The 17,864-nt window shown below is 38.8% G+C and overlaps 1 protein-coding gene across 3 annotated transcripts in view; it reads right to left on the reverse strand.

The window, feature by feature from the left end:
- LOC103042852 (collagen alpha-1(XIV) chain) overlaps positions 1–17,864 on the reverse strand; it is a 144,071-nt gene that overhangs the window by 105,750 nt on the left and 20,457 nt on the right. The window contains exons 4-6 of one of the 3 annotated variants that reach the window (XM_049475238.1): positions 9,279–9,284; positions 8,106–8,249; positions 6,629–6,718 (exon numbers count right to left, since the gene is read on the reverse strand). The exons of the other annotated variants lie outside the window; for them this stretch is intronic. Coding sequence (XP_049331195.1) covers positions 6,629–6,718; positions 8,106–8,249; positions 9,279–9,284 — 240 coding nt within the window. The remainder of the gene's footprint in view (positions 1–6,628; positions 6,719–8,105; positions 8,250–9,278; positions 9,285–17,864) is intronic. 3 annotated transcript variants of the gene reach the window in all.

Here is a 17,864-nt window from a genome sequence, read left to right on the forward strand (position 1 = left end):
AGGAACAAGCTAGTTAACCTTGGTAACAAGGTAGCTAACACACTAATGTTACAGGGGAGAGAAATAAAGCTAGTGATGAGCTAGCTAACCTTAGGAACAAGCTAGTTAACCTTAGTAACAAGGTAGCTAACACACTAATGTTACTGGGGAGAGAACTAAAGCTAGTGATTAGCTAGCTAACCTTTGCAATGAGCTAGCTAAAATACTAATGTTACCGGGGAGAGAACTAAAGCAAGTGATGAGCTAGCTAGCCGTAGCAACAAGCTAGCTAACACGCTAAGGTTACTGGGAAGAGAACTAAAGCTAGTGGCGAGCTAGCTAAAATACTAATGCTTACTGGGGAGAGAACTAAAGCTAGTGGTGAGCTAGCTAACCATAGCAACAAGCTAGCTAACACACTAAGGTTACTGGGAAGAGAACTAAAGCTAGTGGTGAGCTAGCTAAAATACTAATGTTTACTGGGGAGAGAACTAAAGCTAGCAGTGAGCTAGCTAACTTTTGTGACAAGCTGTTTCACGGCAAATTATAATTGTTTTTTCATAATAAAAATGAATAGAATTTGATTCAGTTGACTTCATATGGTGACTTCTGATTAAGTTTTAGAAGAGACACAGATTAAGAATAATTTTGCTAAAAATTATAATATTTTTTAATGTTTTTATCTTTAAATCTTAATCTGGACTTGGTCTAGGTGTTTCCCAGTCTCGGTCTTGACTCGGACCCGACTACTTAAAAAAGTCTTGGTCTTGACTCTGACTCAGCTATAGCGACCTTTTACTACAACACTATTTTTAACTTTGTTTCAGACACTCAGACACACACATACACACCTGCATATACACTGAGCCATTGCCATACAGCCATATGGGAAATCAGTGGGATCCTGTTTCCGCTCACACACTTCACAGATCTTCAACACTACACAATTAACCGCTTCAACACCTATTAGCCTATAGCACACAGCTTCCTCGCGTGATAAAGTGCGTGCAAGTGTTTGATTCTCACGTCTAAATTGCTGTAAGACTCAACAACAGCGTTTCTCACAGTAATTAACAGCGAGTAGGTCTCTCACAACAACACTGAAGACTGAAGTCAGTAAAGTGTTTTCCTGCATAATTCTACAGCACTTTATGCATCTTCCCTCTGCTGACAACTTTTATGAATATGTAGATTTCATTTTCCAGCAGGATTTGGCACACTGCCCACACTGCCAAAGGTACCAACAGGTCTAATATAATATTCTAATTTGCGACATTTCATTGGCTGTAAGCTATAATCATCAACAATAAAAGAAATAAACACTTAAAATAGATCACTCTGTGTGTAATACGTCTATATAATATATGAGTTTCACATTTTGAACTGAATTATTGAAGACATCCAGCAGAAAAACACCAACACACACACACACACACACACACACACTGTTGTAAACCCTGCCATGACTACAGTGAGTCAGAGGGAGTAAAGTGTAGGTAGCAGGTGTTGAGGGGTAAAGTATAACCCTGGAAGGTCTATTAGAGGTGCAGTATTAGTGTCTAATATCCTTCCTGCCCTGAGAAACAGAAAGAGAGACAGGGGCAGTTAACACTGACGTCAGGCTGCAGAGACGTCCAGGCACACCTGTATGCCCCCGGGAGAAAGGGTGGGGGGAGGGTGAGACCTGAGAGAAAGACAGAAAAGAGACCCAATACGAGAGCTATAAAACTGAAAAAAAGGGAATGGTACACCCTTACTTATGAATTTATTCAGTTACATGAAGTTGCACCCATTGCTGACAAGGATGTGCAAGAAATGCAAAAACTAGGGCTGCAGGATATTGGAAAAAAATTACATTTTAAATGTTTTTTTCTGCGATATATATAATCGCGATATTATACAATGCAGGGCCCGTGACATCACATGCCCCGCCCCCACCTGTGCGCTGTCTCGCATCTGGACCAATCAAGAACGCAGAGTCAGCGCCAAACACTCCAAACCCGAAAAAAAAAACAGCCAAACAACCGTTATCAGCCCTTTAATCAGGCATTTAAATAGTTTTTTTAAAAGGTAAATAAGAGCTTTTTTCTGGGATTAAAAGTGAGAATTCAGCTGTAACTTGAAATATCTGCACTGCAAAACTGTGCTCTAGTGAGAAGCACAGCTTCAACACGTGCCTACGTTTACAAGCACATGCCCAACCATGTGAACGCTTCCCCTCCCCCTCATGCTTCTGAGGCAGCAGCAGCCTGTCACTCACACAGACACAGAGACAGCACTGTGTGTCTACTTCTTGTGTCAAGAATCAAAACATAGCAACATGACGTGTTTTTTTATTTAATTGCCTTAAGTGATATTGCATGTCCTGCGATGTGACTATTGCGCATGCGCACATTGTGATGACGATGCTTAAACGATATATCGTGCAGCCCTAGTGAGAACACAGCTTGTCTAATCCGCATAGAGAAGTGCTGCTAATAAATGTGATAAAATGGGACTTATAAATATTAACTTTTTGACAATTTGCCACCATACCTAAGGGTGTTATCATATCATATTATAATATAATAATTACAGAAAAATACATACTGTGATAAGCAGCATATTTTGTATTTTGTTTTTTGTTCTGTTCCTATGTGTAATACCTGGGATATGTGCAATCTGTTTTTTCTCAAATCACTCATCGATGCAAACTTGTTAATTGTAGGTTTTTTTATGTAATTTTTCCTTTTCTGCATTTTTTTTTTGTTGCTATTTCTAAATAATCGCCTGTAAAATTGTCGATTTCTATTTATTTTGTTTAGATAGCAGATGTATCTACTTTTTTGAGCTGCCTATGTATCTTTTTTATAGTCTGTGCTGCTGTAAAAATGCAAATTTCCTCTAGTGGGACAATAAAAGGCTATCTTATGTTATCTTATGTTATCTTATCTTATCTTATCTTAGCTTATCTTATCTTATCTTAGCTTAGCTTAGCTTAGCTTAGCTTATCTTAGCTTATCCTATCTTATCTTATCTTATTTTTAAGGGCATTTGTGTCATAATTCATATTTGCAGTTTACATGCACACAGTTAATATTCTGAAGCTCAGCAGTGTGATAGATTTTTGTTATTATATTACAGGTGCATCTTTACATTTACTTTTGGCAGTGTGGGCAGTGTTCCAAATCCTGCTGGAAAATGAAACCTGCATCTCTATAAACTCTAAAAAAGAGTTGTCAGCAGGAGAAAGCATGAAGTGCATGAACACTGCACTGACTTTAGACTTGATAAAACACAGTGGATCAACACCAGCAGATGACATGTCTCTCCAAACCGTCACTGACCATCAGTAAATTTTACATTCTTTTGCATTGAAATCAAGGGACCAATACTTGTGTTTTCTTTTTCTCTCAGAAAAGTGGTATTTGAGCTGAATGACGGTGAATCTTCAGCTTTCTCTCAGTTTACTCCAGCTTTCCTCATAATAACAGCCCTCAACAAACACACACACACACACCACGTCTCCCACTAATGCCATGTTAGCGTAGCCAAATGCCTTTAGCAGAATTCCAGCTTTTATCTAACTCCGTCTAAATCCATGAATCAAACGCCGAGAGCCGAACATGTGACAGTTTAACACACACAGCCATGCAGCCTCTCCTCCAAACTTCACACACCAACTCCAAACCCAAAACCACTCCTTAAACTCCAGCCACACACACACCGCTGCGTCTACACACAGCCTACATCTAAACCACTCAACCACTCCATCAATCACCACTCTCAATCCAGCTCACAGCAATCACTGCAGGGTCAGAGCCACTCTGTACCACTTTCAGTGCTAACATCTATAAAAATCTATACCATGCATTGAGCTTCTATTCTCAAGGTAAAATTCTAATTTATTATTGTTTTATGTTAAAGTTACTGTTAATATGCAACTATAATGATGATAAAACCTTTTAATCACATCCATGTCTACAGGTGTTTAATAATAAAAGCAGCAGCTAGTCATGCTGCAGATACTGCTTCTACAGACATTAGTGAAAGAATGGGTCTCAGGCTCTCAGGAGCTCAGTGAACTCCAGCACTGTGGTACAGTGATAGGATGCAGCACCTGTGCAACAAGTCCAGTCGTGAAATTCCACTACTCACTACTAAACATTCCACAGCCAACTGTCAGTGATATTATAACACAGTGGAAGAGACTGGGAACGACAGCGACTCTGTGCTCTGTCAGTGTAAAATAACAGAGCGGGGTCAGCGGATGCTGAGGAGCATAGTGCACAGAGTTCACCAACTTTCTGCAGAGTCACTACACCAATCACTACACACCTCCAAACTTCATGTAGGTTCAGAGTTCATCACTACACACCTCCAAACTTCATGTAGCTTCAGAGTTCATCACTACACACCTCCAAACATTTATGTAGCTTCAGAGTTCATCACTGCACACCTCCAAACTTCATGTAGCTTCAGCTGAGTTCATCACTACACACCTCCAAACATTATGTAGCTTCAGAGTTCATCACTACACACCTCCACACTTCATGTAGCTTCAGCAGAGTTCATCACTACACACCTCCAAACTTCATGTAGCTTCAGAGAGAGTTCATCACTACACACCTCCAAACTTCATGTAGCTTCAGAGTTCATCACTCACTACACACCTCCAAACTTCATGTAGCTTCAGAGATCATCACTACACACCTCCAAACTTCATGTAGCTTCAGAGAGAGTTCATCACTACACACCTCCAAACTTCATGTAGCTTCAGAGAGAGTTCATCACTACACACCTCCAAACTTCATGTAGCTTTAGAGAGAGTTCATCACTACACACCTCCAAACTTCATGTAGCTTCAGAGAGAGTTCATCACTACACACCTCCAAACTTCATGTAGCTTTAGAGAGAGTTCATCACTACACACCTCCAAACTTCATGTAGCTTCAGAGAGAGTTCATCACTACACACCTCCAAACTTCATGTAGCTTTAGAGAGAGTTCATCACTACACACCTCCAAACTTCATGTAGCTTCAGAGAGAGTTCATCACTACACACCTCCAAACTTCATGTAGCTTCAGAGTTCATCACTACACACCTCCAAACTTCATGCAGCTTCAGAGAGAGTTCATCACTACACACCTCCAAACTCCATGTAGCTTCAGAAACACAACTGTGAACACTACCAAAGAAAACAGCAACTTGCTCTTACAGCCTACAACACTGCTCACAAGCATTTAGCCATTATATAAAACTTCCCTCAGTAAGTAAAGAAGATACCCTGAGGGGAACAATTTCATAATGATGTTGAGGGAGGTCACGCCCTTTACGTGTAATAGTGGTGACGTTAACCAATGGGAAGAGTGTGAAACTGACTGACCGAAACACTTAAGAAGGAGTGATCTGATGTGATGTCAAAAAAACTCCAGATTTTTCTCATTAGACCAACATAAAATTGCACTTTAGTAACATGTAACATGGTTGTTACACTCTTTTCAGTGCTGCACTGAACTGATAATCAGAGGATTCCGTTAGGAACCTCTACAACTCTACAACATGCTGAGAAATCTGGGATGTTGCGTTACACATGCGTTACATAAATATTGGCCATATATTTAAATAATTAATTGTTCCTAGTAACCTTAACTTCCTTCTTAGCATTGCAACTCCACAATTCTTGTGGTATTATTTTTGTTAATTAAATAATTACTGTAGAAAAATTAAGTGAATTACTGTAGAAGATGTTTCAACACCCAGAGTGACATAAACTGTACATACCTACCTTGTAAATGTGAAACATGTGCAGCTTATTGATGGTGATTATTAATTAGGGTTCATCTTAGTTTCAGGCAATTATGTAAATCAGTGTTGCTATTCACTTTTTTGGCTGGTTTTCCTGGTTAAAAAGGATTTGAAAATACTATACCATGGCCAGCTACATCGACAGACTTATCCCTGATTGAAAATGTGTGGGATGCAACTGGACAAGATATCAACACTGCATGGAAACGACTATGAGAGGACTCCATTAGGAACCTCTAAGACTCGAGAAACATGCCGAGAAACCTGAGATGTTGCGTTACATAAATATTGTCCATATTTAAATAATGCACTGTTCCTAGTAACTTTAACTTTCTTTTAAGTAGCATTGCAACCCCACAATTCTTGTGGTAATATTTTTTATAATAAAGTGAATTACTGTAGAAGATGTTTCAACACCCAGAGTGACATAAACTGTACATACCTTGTAAATGTGAAACATGTGCAGCTTATTGATGGTGATTATTAATTAGGGTTCCTCTTAGTTTTAGTCAGTTTTGTTAATCAGCGCTGCTGTCCTCTTTTTTGGGCTGGTTCTCCTGGTTTTAGGCTGGAGGAACGGCAGCAGGTGTCGTTTTCAATGGGATGCCCTCTGCTTTTCATCCATAGCTCTTCTTTTCTGTCTCTTCTCTTAGAGGCTTTTTCTGGGTTTCCATAGTAACAAAACAGCACTCCCATCTGACAGCTGGGACACATACACACACACATACAGCTGCACACACACACTTCTCTCAGCTGCCCTGAGTAGTGCCCTGCACTGGAATGGGTTCAGGAACTGTCCATTCAGGCCCGTAATTGACCCCACTGTTCTGAGGTCATCTCCAGCGTGACCTCTGACCTTACCTTTTCTGATCTCATTGTCCTGCTCAGGCTCGCTGTTCTGCTTCTCCCTGTGAGTCTGCGAGCTGCTGTCACTGACCTCTGACCTCGTTGCTGTGGGTCAATGAGCACAGTTATAGTCAGCCATAAACACCATTATCTGACCACAGCATTGACTTATACACCTGATTCAGCAGCTGATCACTGATATAGATTACACCCACAGTGAAAATACATGTACTGAATGAGCAGTATTATATACTCAGTTAGTTAGAGGAGTCACAGTAATGAGATGATGAATTTTCCGTATTTTTTACACTATAAGGTACACTTAATATCCTTTAATTTTCCCCAAAAACATCAGTTCACCTTATAATCCAGTGCATCTTATGTATAAATTTAACCAGTCAGGTATTAAGGAGCAGTAAAGCCACTCTGCTGAAGTACAGAGTTATACAGGAGTTTCAGTTTAGTTCTCCAGCACAGAGACTGGAGCAGTATTAGCATTAGCCGCTAACCGTGCTAGGCGCTAGCTCTGCGGCTAGCTGCTAATGCTGATGCTCCAGCTTTAGTGGAAATCTGGAAATGTAAGCTTACTGTAATTTAAGGCAAGCGCTTTACAGGAAAGAAATCTGTGTAGATTAACATCCAGCCCTGGTTTGGCTTGTCTGACTCGTCTGAAATATTTTTATTTAAGAAAGATAGTTTTGTTTACTTAGCTTAGCTTTATTATTGAATTAGAAGGAGAACATGGTGACACCCCTGTTCCTTACTAGTGTCACAATGCACGTTATAATCCAGTGCGCCTTGTGTTTAAAAATAGACCAGAAAATAGCTGTTTATTGATAGCGTGCCTTATAATCCAGTGCGAAAAATACAGTATTTAAATTTTTTCTCCCATTTTCCTTCTACTCTTGGAGGAAAGCGCAGCGACTTGGTTACGATACATCAGCTCACAGACACTTTGTGCTGATCGACATCACCCTAGAAGTGAAGAGGTGATAGAGCGCCATCTGCCCACTCAGAGAGAGTAAACGCGGTATTCAAGTGTGCTCTCTCAGGGCTCCGGCAGCTGAAGCTACATAAATGGGATTCGAACCAGCGAGGGAATGGTGAGGTTTGAACATGCTTGAACAGCAGTATTTTAAACACAAAAGTTAGAAATATCAGTAAGTGTTAAGAAGTTCCTGACGGAGAGAAACAGGTTGGTTTTAAAGCTATAGTGAAGCAGCATTTTGGTGCACCTAGGTTTATTCCTGTGTGAAACCAAACCAAACAAAGGGAGAAACTCTCCAAGTAAAAAAAAACAAACTCATCTACTGATCTGGATCATAGAAACCAACTACTGGTGTGAACACGCCCCTAACTGAACACATTCTTCACTTTCTACTTCCTGTACATGTATTAAAGTTGAGGTTGTGATCTATATCAGTGGATCAAGTAAATAAAGATGGTCTTTACATGTAAAAGAAAGCAGATATATGAAACAGTGGTGTTTTACCTTTATAGCTGCCCAGTAAGGGTTTACTCTCCTGAGCGCCGCTGAGGGCGATGACTCTGAAGCTGTATTCTTTACTGTGATCAAAATCTGCTATCACAGCTTTAGCCTCCTCTTTAGTCACCTGCACCTCTTCCTCTGACCCACCTGCAGGCCAGAAACACACACAGATTCACCATGCAGTGAAGGAGAAGTGATGGGAGAACATTCTAGAACAGAGTGAAAGAAAGGAATGTTCTACAGCAGAGTGCATAGGGGAGAACTTGAGGGGACAAAACAACATGAGGAGAACTTTCTAGAACTGTGCAGATAGAGGAGAATCTATTCCAGAACAATGTGAGAGGAGGAGGAGAACATCTTGAACAAAGGACAACATTGTAGAACAGTGTAAATAGAGGAGAACATTCTAGAATGATAGGAACAAATGAAAGCATATTAGAACAGTGTCAATGCAGTAGAATATTCTAGAGCTGTGAACAGGAGAGTACATTCTAGAGCCATGTGGACAGGGGAGAGAATTATAGAACATTGTGTGTAGAACTGTATGAATAGAGGAGGACATTCTAGAATGAATTGGTCAGAGGAAATAAGCCTATATAACTAACTAACTGAAAATAACTTTTAATTACAACAGAGGCAGAGCTTCTTATTCTTTTGTAAATATATTTAACAGATCAAAGCAGAAGTGTTTCAACCAGGATAAAGAATACAAGAAGCCTTCATATACATAAAAACAACAAGATTTTTCCCTCAAATAAAAAAAAACCTATAGGCTTTATCAACTATAAATAACTTAGTTACAACATAAGCTATAAAAGTGCTTCAGCCAGAATACACGAAGTATTCATATACATAAAAGGAACATGATATCCCGTCAAATAAACAAACCTAAAGGATTCATAAAGGTAATTTAGTTAACTTAGTTACAACATAAGCTATAAAAGTGCTTCAGTCAGTATAAGGAAAATATTGTATGTAGTGGAGTTATTTAAGGTGGTGAAACAGATTAGATGTATTAACGTTACCGCTGCTGGTCGGCTTCACTCTCCGGCACAATTTGCAGCAAACTGAAGTTTATCAGACCTTCTAAAGTCGAACCAAATCCTCACCACTGAATTAGTCCTCCCTCCTTCAATTAATCACTTGTGGAAGCGGCTGACCACTGCCCAAACGGACCCGCGGCTGACCACGTTTTTGCTTTTAGGTCATCCTGATATTTTTCAGATTATCAAACAAACTTTCGTATCAAACATACACCCTGCGTAAATATAAAAAGCACATTTTAAATAAAAAAAAATATCCATCCAATCTAGCCCTGTTTGAAAAAAACCTTGGCGGCAACAGATGGCCGGATATTCTCCTTCAGGATTTTCTGTTAAACAGCAGAATTCTTGGTTAAATTTATTACAGCAAGTTGTCCAGATCCTGAAACAGCAAAGCAGCCTCAGACCACAACACTACCACCACCATGTTTTAACACTGCTCTTAACTGAGACAACTGAAACCTGAAGTTCTATAAATTTTGTTCTGAGTTCTTTTGTGACGTCCTTGATGAGCTGTCCATGCCCTTTTGGAACAATGTCGGTCGGTACTTTTTCACTACTGGGCAAATACTTTTTCACGCCACTTTAATCAGAGGGAAGAATTGTAACTGTGTTAATAGAGGAAAACATTTTAGAATTATATAATCAGAGAAGACAATTGAACTGTGATTGGGTTGTTGAGGCTAAAACATTCTACAACTGTGATTGCAATGACCCGTATGACTCTCTAGACTCCTGTGTCCCATGACTTTAGGAATATCAGTAAATCTGTAGTTTGAAAGTAACGTTTTAGTAAGGAGAGTTCTGGCTCAGAGCTGGAGGTGTTTATTTGGTCGTATCCACATAGATATCAGTTTTGATTGTAAGTTTGAGTAACTTAGCAGAACTTCCAGACAGTATTTCATGAGTCCACTGACTACAAATGAACTACAGACATTTCTACTTTTTTTCAGATTTCAGAGATTTCAGATTTTTGATTTGATCTTTTCTGAAGGTCTTGAAGGCCCTGAGGGTCTCACTCTTACCACACAGCTCTGGAATACAAACTGCTTTAACCCTGTTCTGCTCAGATGGTTCAGACTGGTGTTCCAACATAGCCTATACCATTGGTAGAACCAAGGAACCATGATACCAATATAATATACACTATATTGAATTACCTTTATGACTACGTTTGGTGTTCAATTTACAACTACTAAGTTTTTGGTCCATTTAGACTTTGCAGAATTGCCAATTGCCAAAAACTGCCATCTGAATCTAATTATGCCCCAAAGAAAATCACTAAGGCCAGCTGAGTAGAGCAGTTTCGGTCCATGCCCATTTGAACCTGGTTTTGCTGAAGTTATGCAGAAATATGTATTGGGTCACCCATTCATTTATTCTTTCTACAGTAGATCAAGTGCATTAAAAAGGGTTTATACTGCTTTTGCTGTAGTAAATGTCTCTACTGTCTAGGAAAAAACATCTACTCATCTTTGGAGCATTGCTTTGAGGATCTGATTGCATTCAGCAATGGCAAGAACATCAGTCAGATCAAGATTGGATGATTGTTGGATGATCACTATACCACTTGATCCCCAACTCCTCTACTCATTCCAAAAGTATTGGTTAGAGCTCTATTATTTCATAGAACACAGTTCCTCCACTGCTCCACAGCTCAGTACTATTCAGCTTTATACCCCTCTAACTCATGCCTTAAATATTATGAGGATGTTTTGACACATGGAAGTGTTTAATAATCTCTTTATGAGCTCTAAGTTGATAATTATGGAGCAGATAGTCTGGGTTCGAAAACACGGCCGAGGCTCGCTCCAGGACTCTATAAAATAGTGGATATAAACACTCTTCTGCATTAATGCAGCAAATTTTCTACGCTAAAAGCAGCAATCCACTCGAGGCCATGTGTCAAAGTGATTTCTCCATGCTCGGCATCGTGGGAAAACCGTGGTAACTCACAGCGTCTTTTGGATTAATGCTCTGGAATATTAAACAACACGTACATAAAACCCACAAGCTCAGTCAAAGAGTGGTTCAGAAAGCGTCTTTATCAGCAAATGAGTTTCATCAAATAATCTTTTCTTAGATTTGTGGATTTTTATTTAGTTGGTTTGATGTCAACTTGATTCTTAAAAATAGTTATTTAATGATTATTTATTAAGGCAAAGGTTTTGTATAGAACAAAGAGAACTCATGCTCAATCAGTGGCTCACTAGTCGAGGTTTTTCTTATTCAACATCCAACAGAAACTGAAGATGACAGTAGCTGGCTGATACACAGCTCTGGAAAGAAATAAGAGAGCACTTAAAAATGACGAGTTTCTTTGATTTTACCAAATTAAAAACCTCTGGAATATAATCAAGAGGAAGATGGATGCCATCAAACAAGCCATCAAACCAAGCTGAACTGCTTGAATCTTTGCACCAGGAGTAAAGGCAGTTATCCAAAAGCAGTGTGTAAGACTGGTGGAGGAGAACATGCAAAGATGCATGAAAACTGTGATTAAAAACCACTAGGGTTATTCCACCAAATATTGACTTGTTTTCTTTGCGTTTTTGATGTCTGAAAGCTCTGCATCTTTTTTGTTATTTCAGCCATTTCTCATTTTCTGTAAATAAATGCTCCAAATGACAATATTTTTATTTGGAATGTGGGAGAAATGTTGTCTGTAGTTTATAGAATAAAACCACAATGTTACTTTTACTCAAACATAAACCTATAAATAGCAAAATCAGAAAAACTGATCAGAAACTGAAGTGGTCTCTTCGTTTTTTTTCAGAGCTGTATATTGGCTGCAAATATTAATCTAAGTCAAAGTTGATTCAGTTTTATATAAAACAGACTTACTATACTTTACGGAATTTAAGGCGCACCATATTATAAGGTGCACTATCAATGAATGTCTATTTTCTCATCTATTTTCATACATAAGGCGCACTTTAAGCTACAATAGTAAGGAACAAGGGTGTTGCCATGTTTCTCTTCTAATGGGGAAGCTGGGGGAAGCACATAGGTAAACAAAACTGTAATTCTTAAAAAAACATTTTCTTCTAAAGTCAAACTCAAGTCCTGGATGTGAATCTACACAGGATTTGCTCCTGAAAATCGAGTAAAGCACTTCTGTTTATTTACAGTAAGCTTAGTCTTCCAGTATTTTAATGCAGTTAGCAGAAGCGCTAGCGGTGATTAGCAGCACTCAGTGCTAGTAAGTGCTGCTCAACAGAGCTACACTGAGGAACCCTGAGTGTTTCAGTAACCCAGGGCGCTATCAGCTAGCGGTTTGTTCTAACACTGTAAACGTGTTGGATACAGTCTGATATAATCAATTCTGAACGGTGAAAGAGCTGGTGCTTAGCACAGTTAGCAGCTAATGCTAATGATAATACTGCTCCAGCCTCATTGCTGGAGAACTAAACTGAAACTCCTGTATAAAGATGTACTTCAGCAGAGTGGCCTTACTTACCAGTCAAGTATTACCAGAGGTGGAAAGTAACTAATTACATTTACTCACATTACTGTAATTGAGTAGATTTTATGTGTAATTTGTCATTTTTAAAGTAGTTTTTAAATTAGGTAATTTTACTTTTACTCAATGTTCTGCCCTCTGATTTTGGACAGTAAAAAGAGAGACTGAAATTCATTAGTAGTTCTAACTAATTCATAAGCACCCTCCAGCTATAGCAGTTTTTTTTGTATTTAGTTTATTGAGGACTCTTATTTTGACATACAGGCACATGTTGTGTATTATGGGATGGGAATAACTAGAGTAAACAAAGTCACTGCACAGAGCAGAAGCTAATGTGAGATTCCTCTCGTTTGCATGTTTCTCATGCCCTCGAAAGCAACAGTCGTATGTTAAATCTTTTTTTTCAGCTAAAATCCAGACCTGATGTTGCTCAGTGTTATATATATTATTGGGAGTTTGCTAGCCAACTGTGTTTAGTTATGTTTTGAGCTACTTAAGAGACACTAAGATTTTCCTGTTTATGTATTTGTTGCAGTTTCACTCTTGAACTTTCACATGTGACCCATGAAGATTATTAATAAAGGAGCAAGGCGCTCGCTTCCTGGCTCGTGAAAACTGAGTTTGGCTGGCTGTTTAACTATGTTAAACATACTGAGTGTATAAAACACATAGCGAGAACAGTACACTCAAGTTCATTTTGACACAAGTCATTTACTTCGCTACTTTACAAAACTCCCCATTATTGAGTAAAAAATAAAATGCTGGGAAAAAAAAAACTAATTTTCTTAATTGAAAAAAAAAATGAGTTTTGTTCTCCATGATAGCGCAGCTGAACTTCTCCATGCAGTGTTTATTACGATTAGCGGGAGAGACGCTGTGTGAATCAGCTTTTTTAAAAATTTTAACAGTAAAGAAAAAAAATGGATCATAGAAACCTATGCCACTTGTTCTTGAAAATGTTGAAAATGTTTTATGGGGTGGTCTGAACAAATAGTGCATGAAAGGTCCAAATTATTTAATTTAATAATCATTTAATTTATGGTTTGTACTTTTTTACATCAAATAAATCAAAGTAACTATGAAACTTTTACTCAAAGTACATTTTAAATTGAGTACATTTTTACTTTTACTCGAGTCGATTTTTAGATGGGTACTTTTACTTTTACTTGAGTAGAATTTTAGAAAAGTAAAGGTACTTTTACTTAATTACAATTTATCAGTACTTTTTCCACTTCTGGGTATTACTCCTTAATACCTGACTGGTATACATATATATATATATACTTACCGATGGTTTTTGGGAAAATTAAAGGATTTTAATCTGCTTTCCATGCAGATAGTACGCATTCAGACATTCAGAACAGGCAGATGTCTATATCAGTGATGTACTAAAGTGCTTAAGTTCCATATACATTTTTACACTCTCCTTATTTGGCCACCATAGCATTTTTTGGCAATTTATTTCAGTGTGCTAAATCCCAGCTACACCAGTACCAGACTGAGTCCACAGAGCCAAATGGGAAAAGGCAAGTTATAAGCTGTTTGTTGAACATGCTTCAGCTCAGACTGTGAGTCAGCTCATCATCTAATTATGAAGTCTTTCATCAGACTGATATAAGCTGAGAACACAGCTCTGTTTTGACTGGATTTGAAGGACTTTTACATCAGTGCAGCCATTCAGACTCTGCTCTTCAGCAGATTCACCCTCATCACTGCTGAACGCTGGAGAACACTGAGGGCACCAGCAGGAACACACTCCATGCAGATAGGGCCATTCAGAGGGATAATTAAAGCAAGGGGTCAAGGGGAACAGGGAACAGTGGAGAGGACTGGAACAGGGCCAAAGCTATATGGACTGCTGGAACAGAGCCAGGCCAGTGTGGCTACTTTCGTCATGTTTGTGACCCAGTTCTTTGTTAGAGGTGACATGATAATTACCTGAACAGAGAGAGGAAGAGCACAGAGCCGGTGAGATAAACCATTATAACCGTTCAACCTCTCTGAATCTAAACCTAAAAAAACATAAAAAAAAGGGTTGATTGGCTTCCGAAAATGATTACAGCAGCTTTAACTGCCAACATTAACTAGAAACTGCTATTGAACCCTCCCTTAAATTGAAATTCCAGCTCAATACCAAAATTACCGATACCGATATTATCACAATACGGTGCCCGCAGTAACAATGGTATCACAATACTGTGATTCTGCGATACTTATACTTACTTAAATATTTTATGAGCAGACATGTATTAAAGAACCAGACTCGAGTACAAGTAAAAATGCTCATTATCACTTTAAAATAAGGCTAATTTATAAAGGATTTAAAAAGAGTTTATAAAGAAATTGATTAATGGTTATTAACTATGTTGTAATTACTTTAAAAGCCATTAATAAGCAGTTATAACACACACCATAAACCCATTATTTGTCTGAACTCAAATAAATTAAGCCTGTTTCACTCACAAATTGGATATTTCCGAACATTACTCAACTATTTTGAGTTACGTGAACATTTGTGGTCACGTATACACATTCAAACAGAGTATACATACTGAGTATATTATTTTGCCATTGCTAGCTTCTTTTCCATTGGCTTCTGGCACAATCGATTTGCATACTGGTTGTGTCCCCCACTGGGTGTGTCACCATCAGTGTGTAGTGATTCCCCCCAGGCTACCTTAGGTAAACTTGTAGAGCATATATTATGATTAAGTGCTTAGCTTTTGTGTTGTAGGCTGGAGGAACAAGTGTCATTTTCTGAGCTGGTACCTGTTGTCTGTGTTCTAGCATCTAGCATTTTCTTTTCTTCTTTAGAATTATTATGCAAAGCAGTTGATATAAGAAAAAAAATAATATGCTATCAAATATTTGTGTTCTGGTTAAGTGGGCAGAAATGATATTAATTATGTAATTCTTACTAAAACCAATTTTGTAAAATATATAAGTTAATTAAAAAAAAAATATATATATATATATGTAAATATATTTGTAAAATTCACTGTACTTAAAAATTATATTACATGAACGTAAATATTTTAAGGTAATTGGTTACAACAAAAGTTTTGAGTTTATTGAACTTATTGGGTTTTACAGTTCATAAATATAAAGGGCAACAGACGCAAGTTATTTACCAAACTGATTCAACTGAATTAACTTATACTGTAAAACCTCAGATCTTAACTTACTTTGTCTTTTCCATCAGTGGGCATTAACATATCGGTTAAAAACTTTTTTTTATTTGCTTAGTTAGTAATCCACTTAACACAATGTGGTATACATTAACATAATCAAGGGGTTGGACAATAAAACTGAAACACCTGTCATTTTAGTGTGGGAGGTTTCGTGGCTAAATTGTAGCAGCCTGGTGGCAAATCTTCATTAATTGCACATTGCACCAGTAAGAGCAGAGTGTAAAGGTTCAATTAGCAGAGTAAGAGCACAGTTCTGCTCTAAATATTGCAATGCACACAACATTATGGGTGACATACCAGAGTTCAAAAGAGGACAAATTGGTGGTGCACGTCTTGCTGGAGCATCTGTGACCAAGACAGCAAGTCTTTGTGATGAATCAAGAGCCACGGTATCCAGGGTAATGTCAGCATACCACCAAGAAGGACCAACCACATCCAACAGGATTAACTGTGGACGCTGTAAGAGGAAGCTGTCTGAAAGGGATGTTCGGGTGCTAACCCGGATTGCATTCAAAAAACACAAAACCACGGCTGCTCAAATCACGGCAGAATTTAATGTGCACCTCAACTCTCCTGTTTCCACCAGAACTGTCCGTTATCAATAAATTAGAGTGGTAAAATGCACAGTAAAAGCACTAAAATGTGCAGAGCAGTGATGGACTGACCTTCAGCCATTGTGATTACTCTTCGGCCACGAAATGACAAATCTCTGATTACCCGCTCTCCCTAATTCCCCCGGCCGACTAATCAGCTACCAGCATTCAGGCATCCAAATATAAGAGCCGCCGCCGCAGAACATTCTCATCAGAATTTCATCAGCATCAACTTTAAGAGGGTCTTTTGAAGTGTGGGAGCTGCTACACATGTTACGTGAATTTAGCGAGGCAGTTGGATGCCTGCTAAAGCCAGAAGGCAGCTCATGTAGGAACACTGGAGCTAAATGCCAGACATTGGAGATGCCAGAGAACTTGTATAATCACTAAACTTCTGTCAGAGTGTGTTTAAAATGTATTAAATGACATTTAACTGTAGGTTTGTTAATCTGGAGAACACAGACCCAACCAGCCCATCACAAAATTATGTTTCTAATAAGATTAAGAAACTCAAAAATGTCTAGGCTGACATACAAAAAGTCATGGGATAGCAGTATGTACAGTAAAATGATCATGAAGTGTTTACTCAGGGAATAGCTTGGGAACACCTTCACCTATATATTCATGGGAAAATTTAACACCATAAAAAGCAATTATGAGCTTGGGTGAATAGGTTTGTTTAAAAGAAAGAGAGCAAGGACAAATACTGTTATTTAAAACTTTAAATAATTTAAAAATTTAACTACTGTTATGGTAAAACTGTGACAGAGCTTTGATAAGGAATTAAGGATATGTAGTTTGCTCTACAAAAAAAGTTGAAAAACAGGGTAGTAAACAAGTTTAAAACTAAGAAATTATGTTTTTATATATGGAATTTTGAAAATTCTGATGGTTGTATTAGTTAATTAAACAGAAAATGCAAAATAAGCTAAAGCTTCAACATATACTGCATATATATTTTAAGTCTTTAATGATAACCGTGGCTGGCAAACACTGCTAACTACGGCTGGGTAGAACTGCTAACCGCAGCTGGGTAGCACTGCTAAACGTGGCTGCCTAGAACTGCTAACCGCGGCTGGGCAGCACTGCTAACCGTGGCTGGGTAGCACTGCTAAACGTGGCTGCCTAGAACTGCTAACCGCGGCTGGGCAGCACTGCTAACCGCAGCTGGGTAGCACTGCTAAACGTGGCTGCCTAGAACTGCTAACCGCGGCTGGGCAGCACTGCTAACCGTGGCTGGGCAGCACTGCTAACCGTGGCTGGGCAGCACTGCTAACCGTGGCTGGCTAGAGCTGCTAAATGTGGCTGGCTAGCACTGCTAACTGTGGCTGGCTAGAACTGCTAAGCACGGCTGGGTAGCGCTGCTAACCGTGGCTGGCTAAAACTGCTAACCGCGGCTGGGTAGCGCTGCTAACCGCAGCTGGGCAGCACTGCTAACCGTGGCTGGGTAGCACTGCTAACCGCGGCTGGGT

Source organism: Astyanax mexicanus, chromosome 2 (genome assembly GCF_023375975.1).
Source record: "Astyanax mexicanus isolate ESR-SI-001 chromosome 2, AstMex3_surface, whole genome shotgun sequence".
NCBI lineage: Eukaryota > Metazoa > Chordata > Actinopteri > Characiformes > Acestrorhamphidae > Astyanax > Astyanax mexicanus.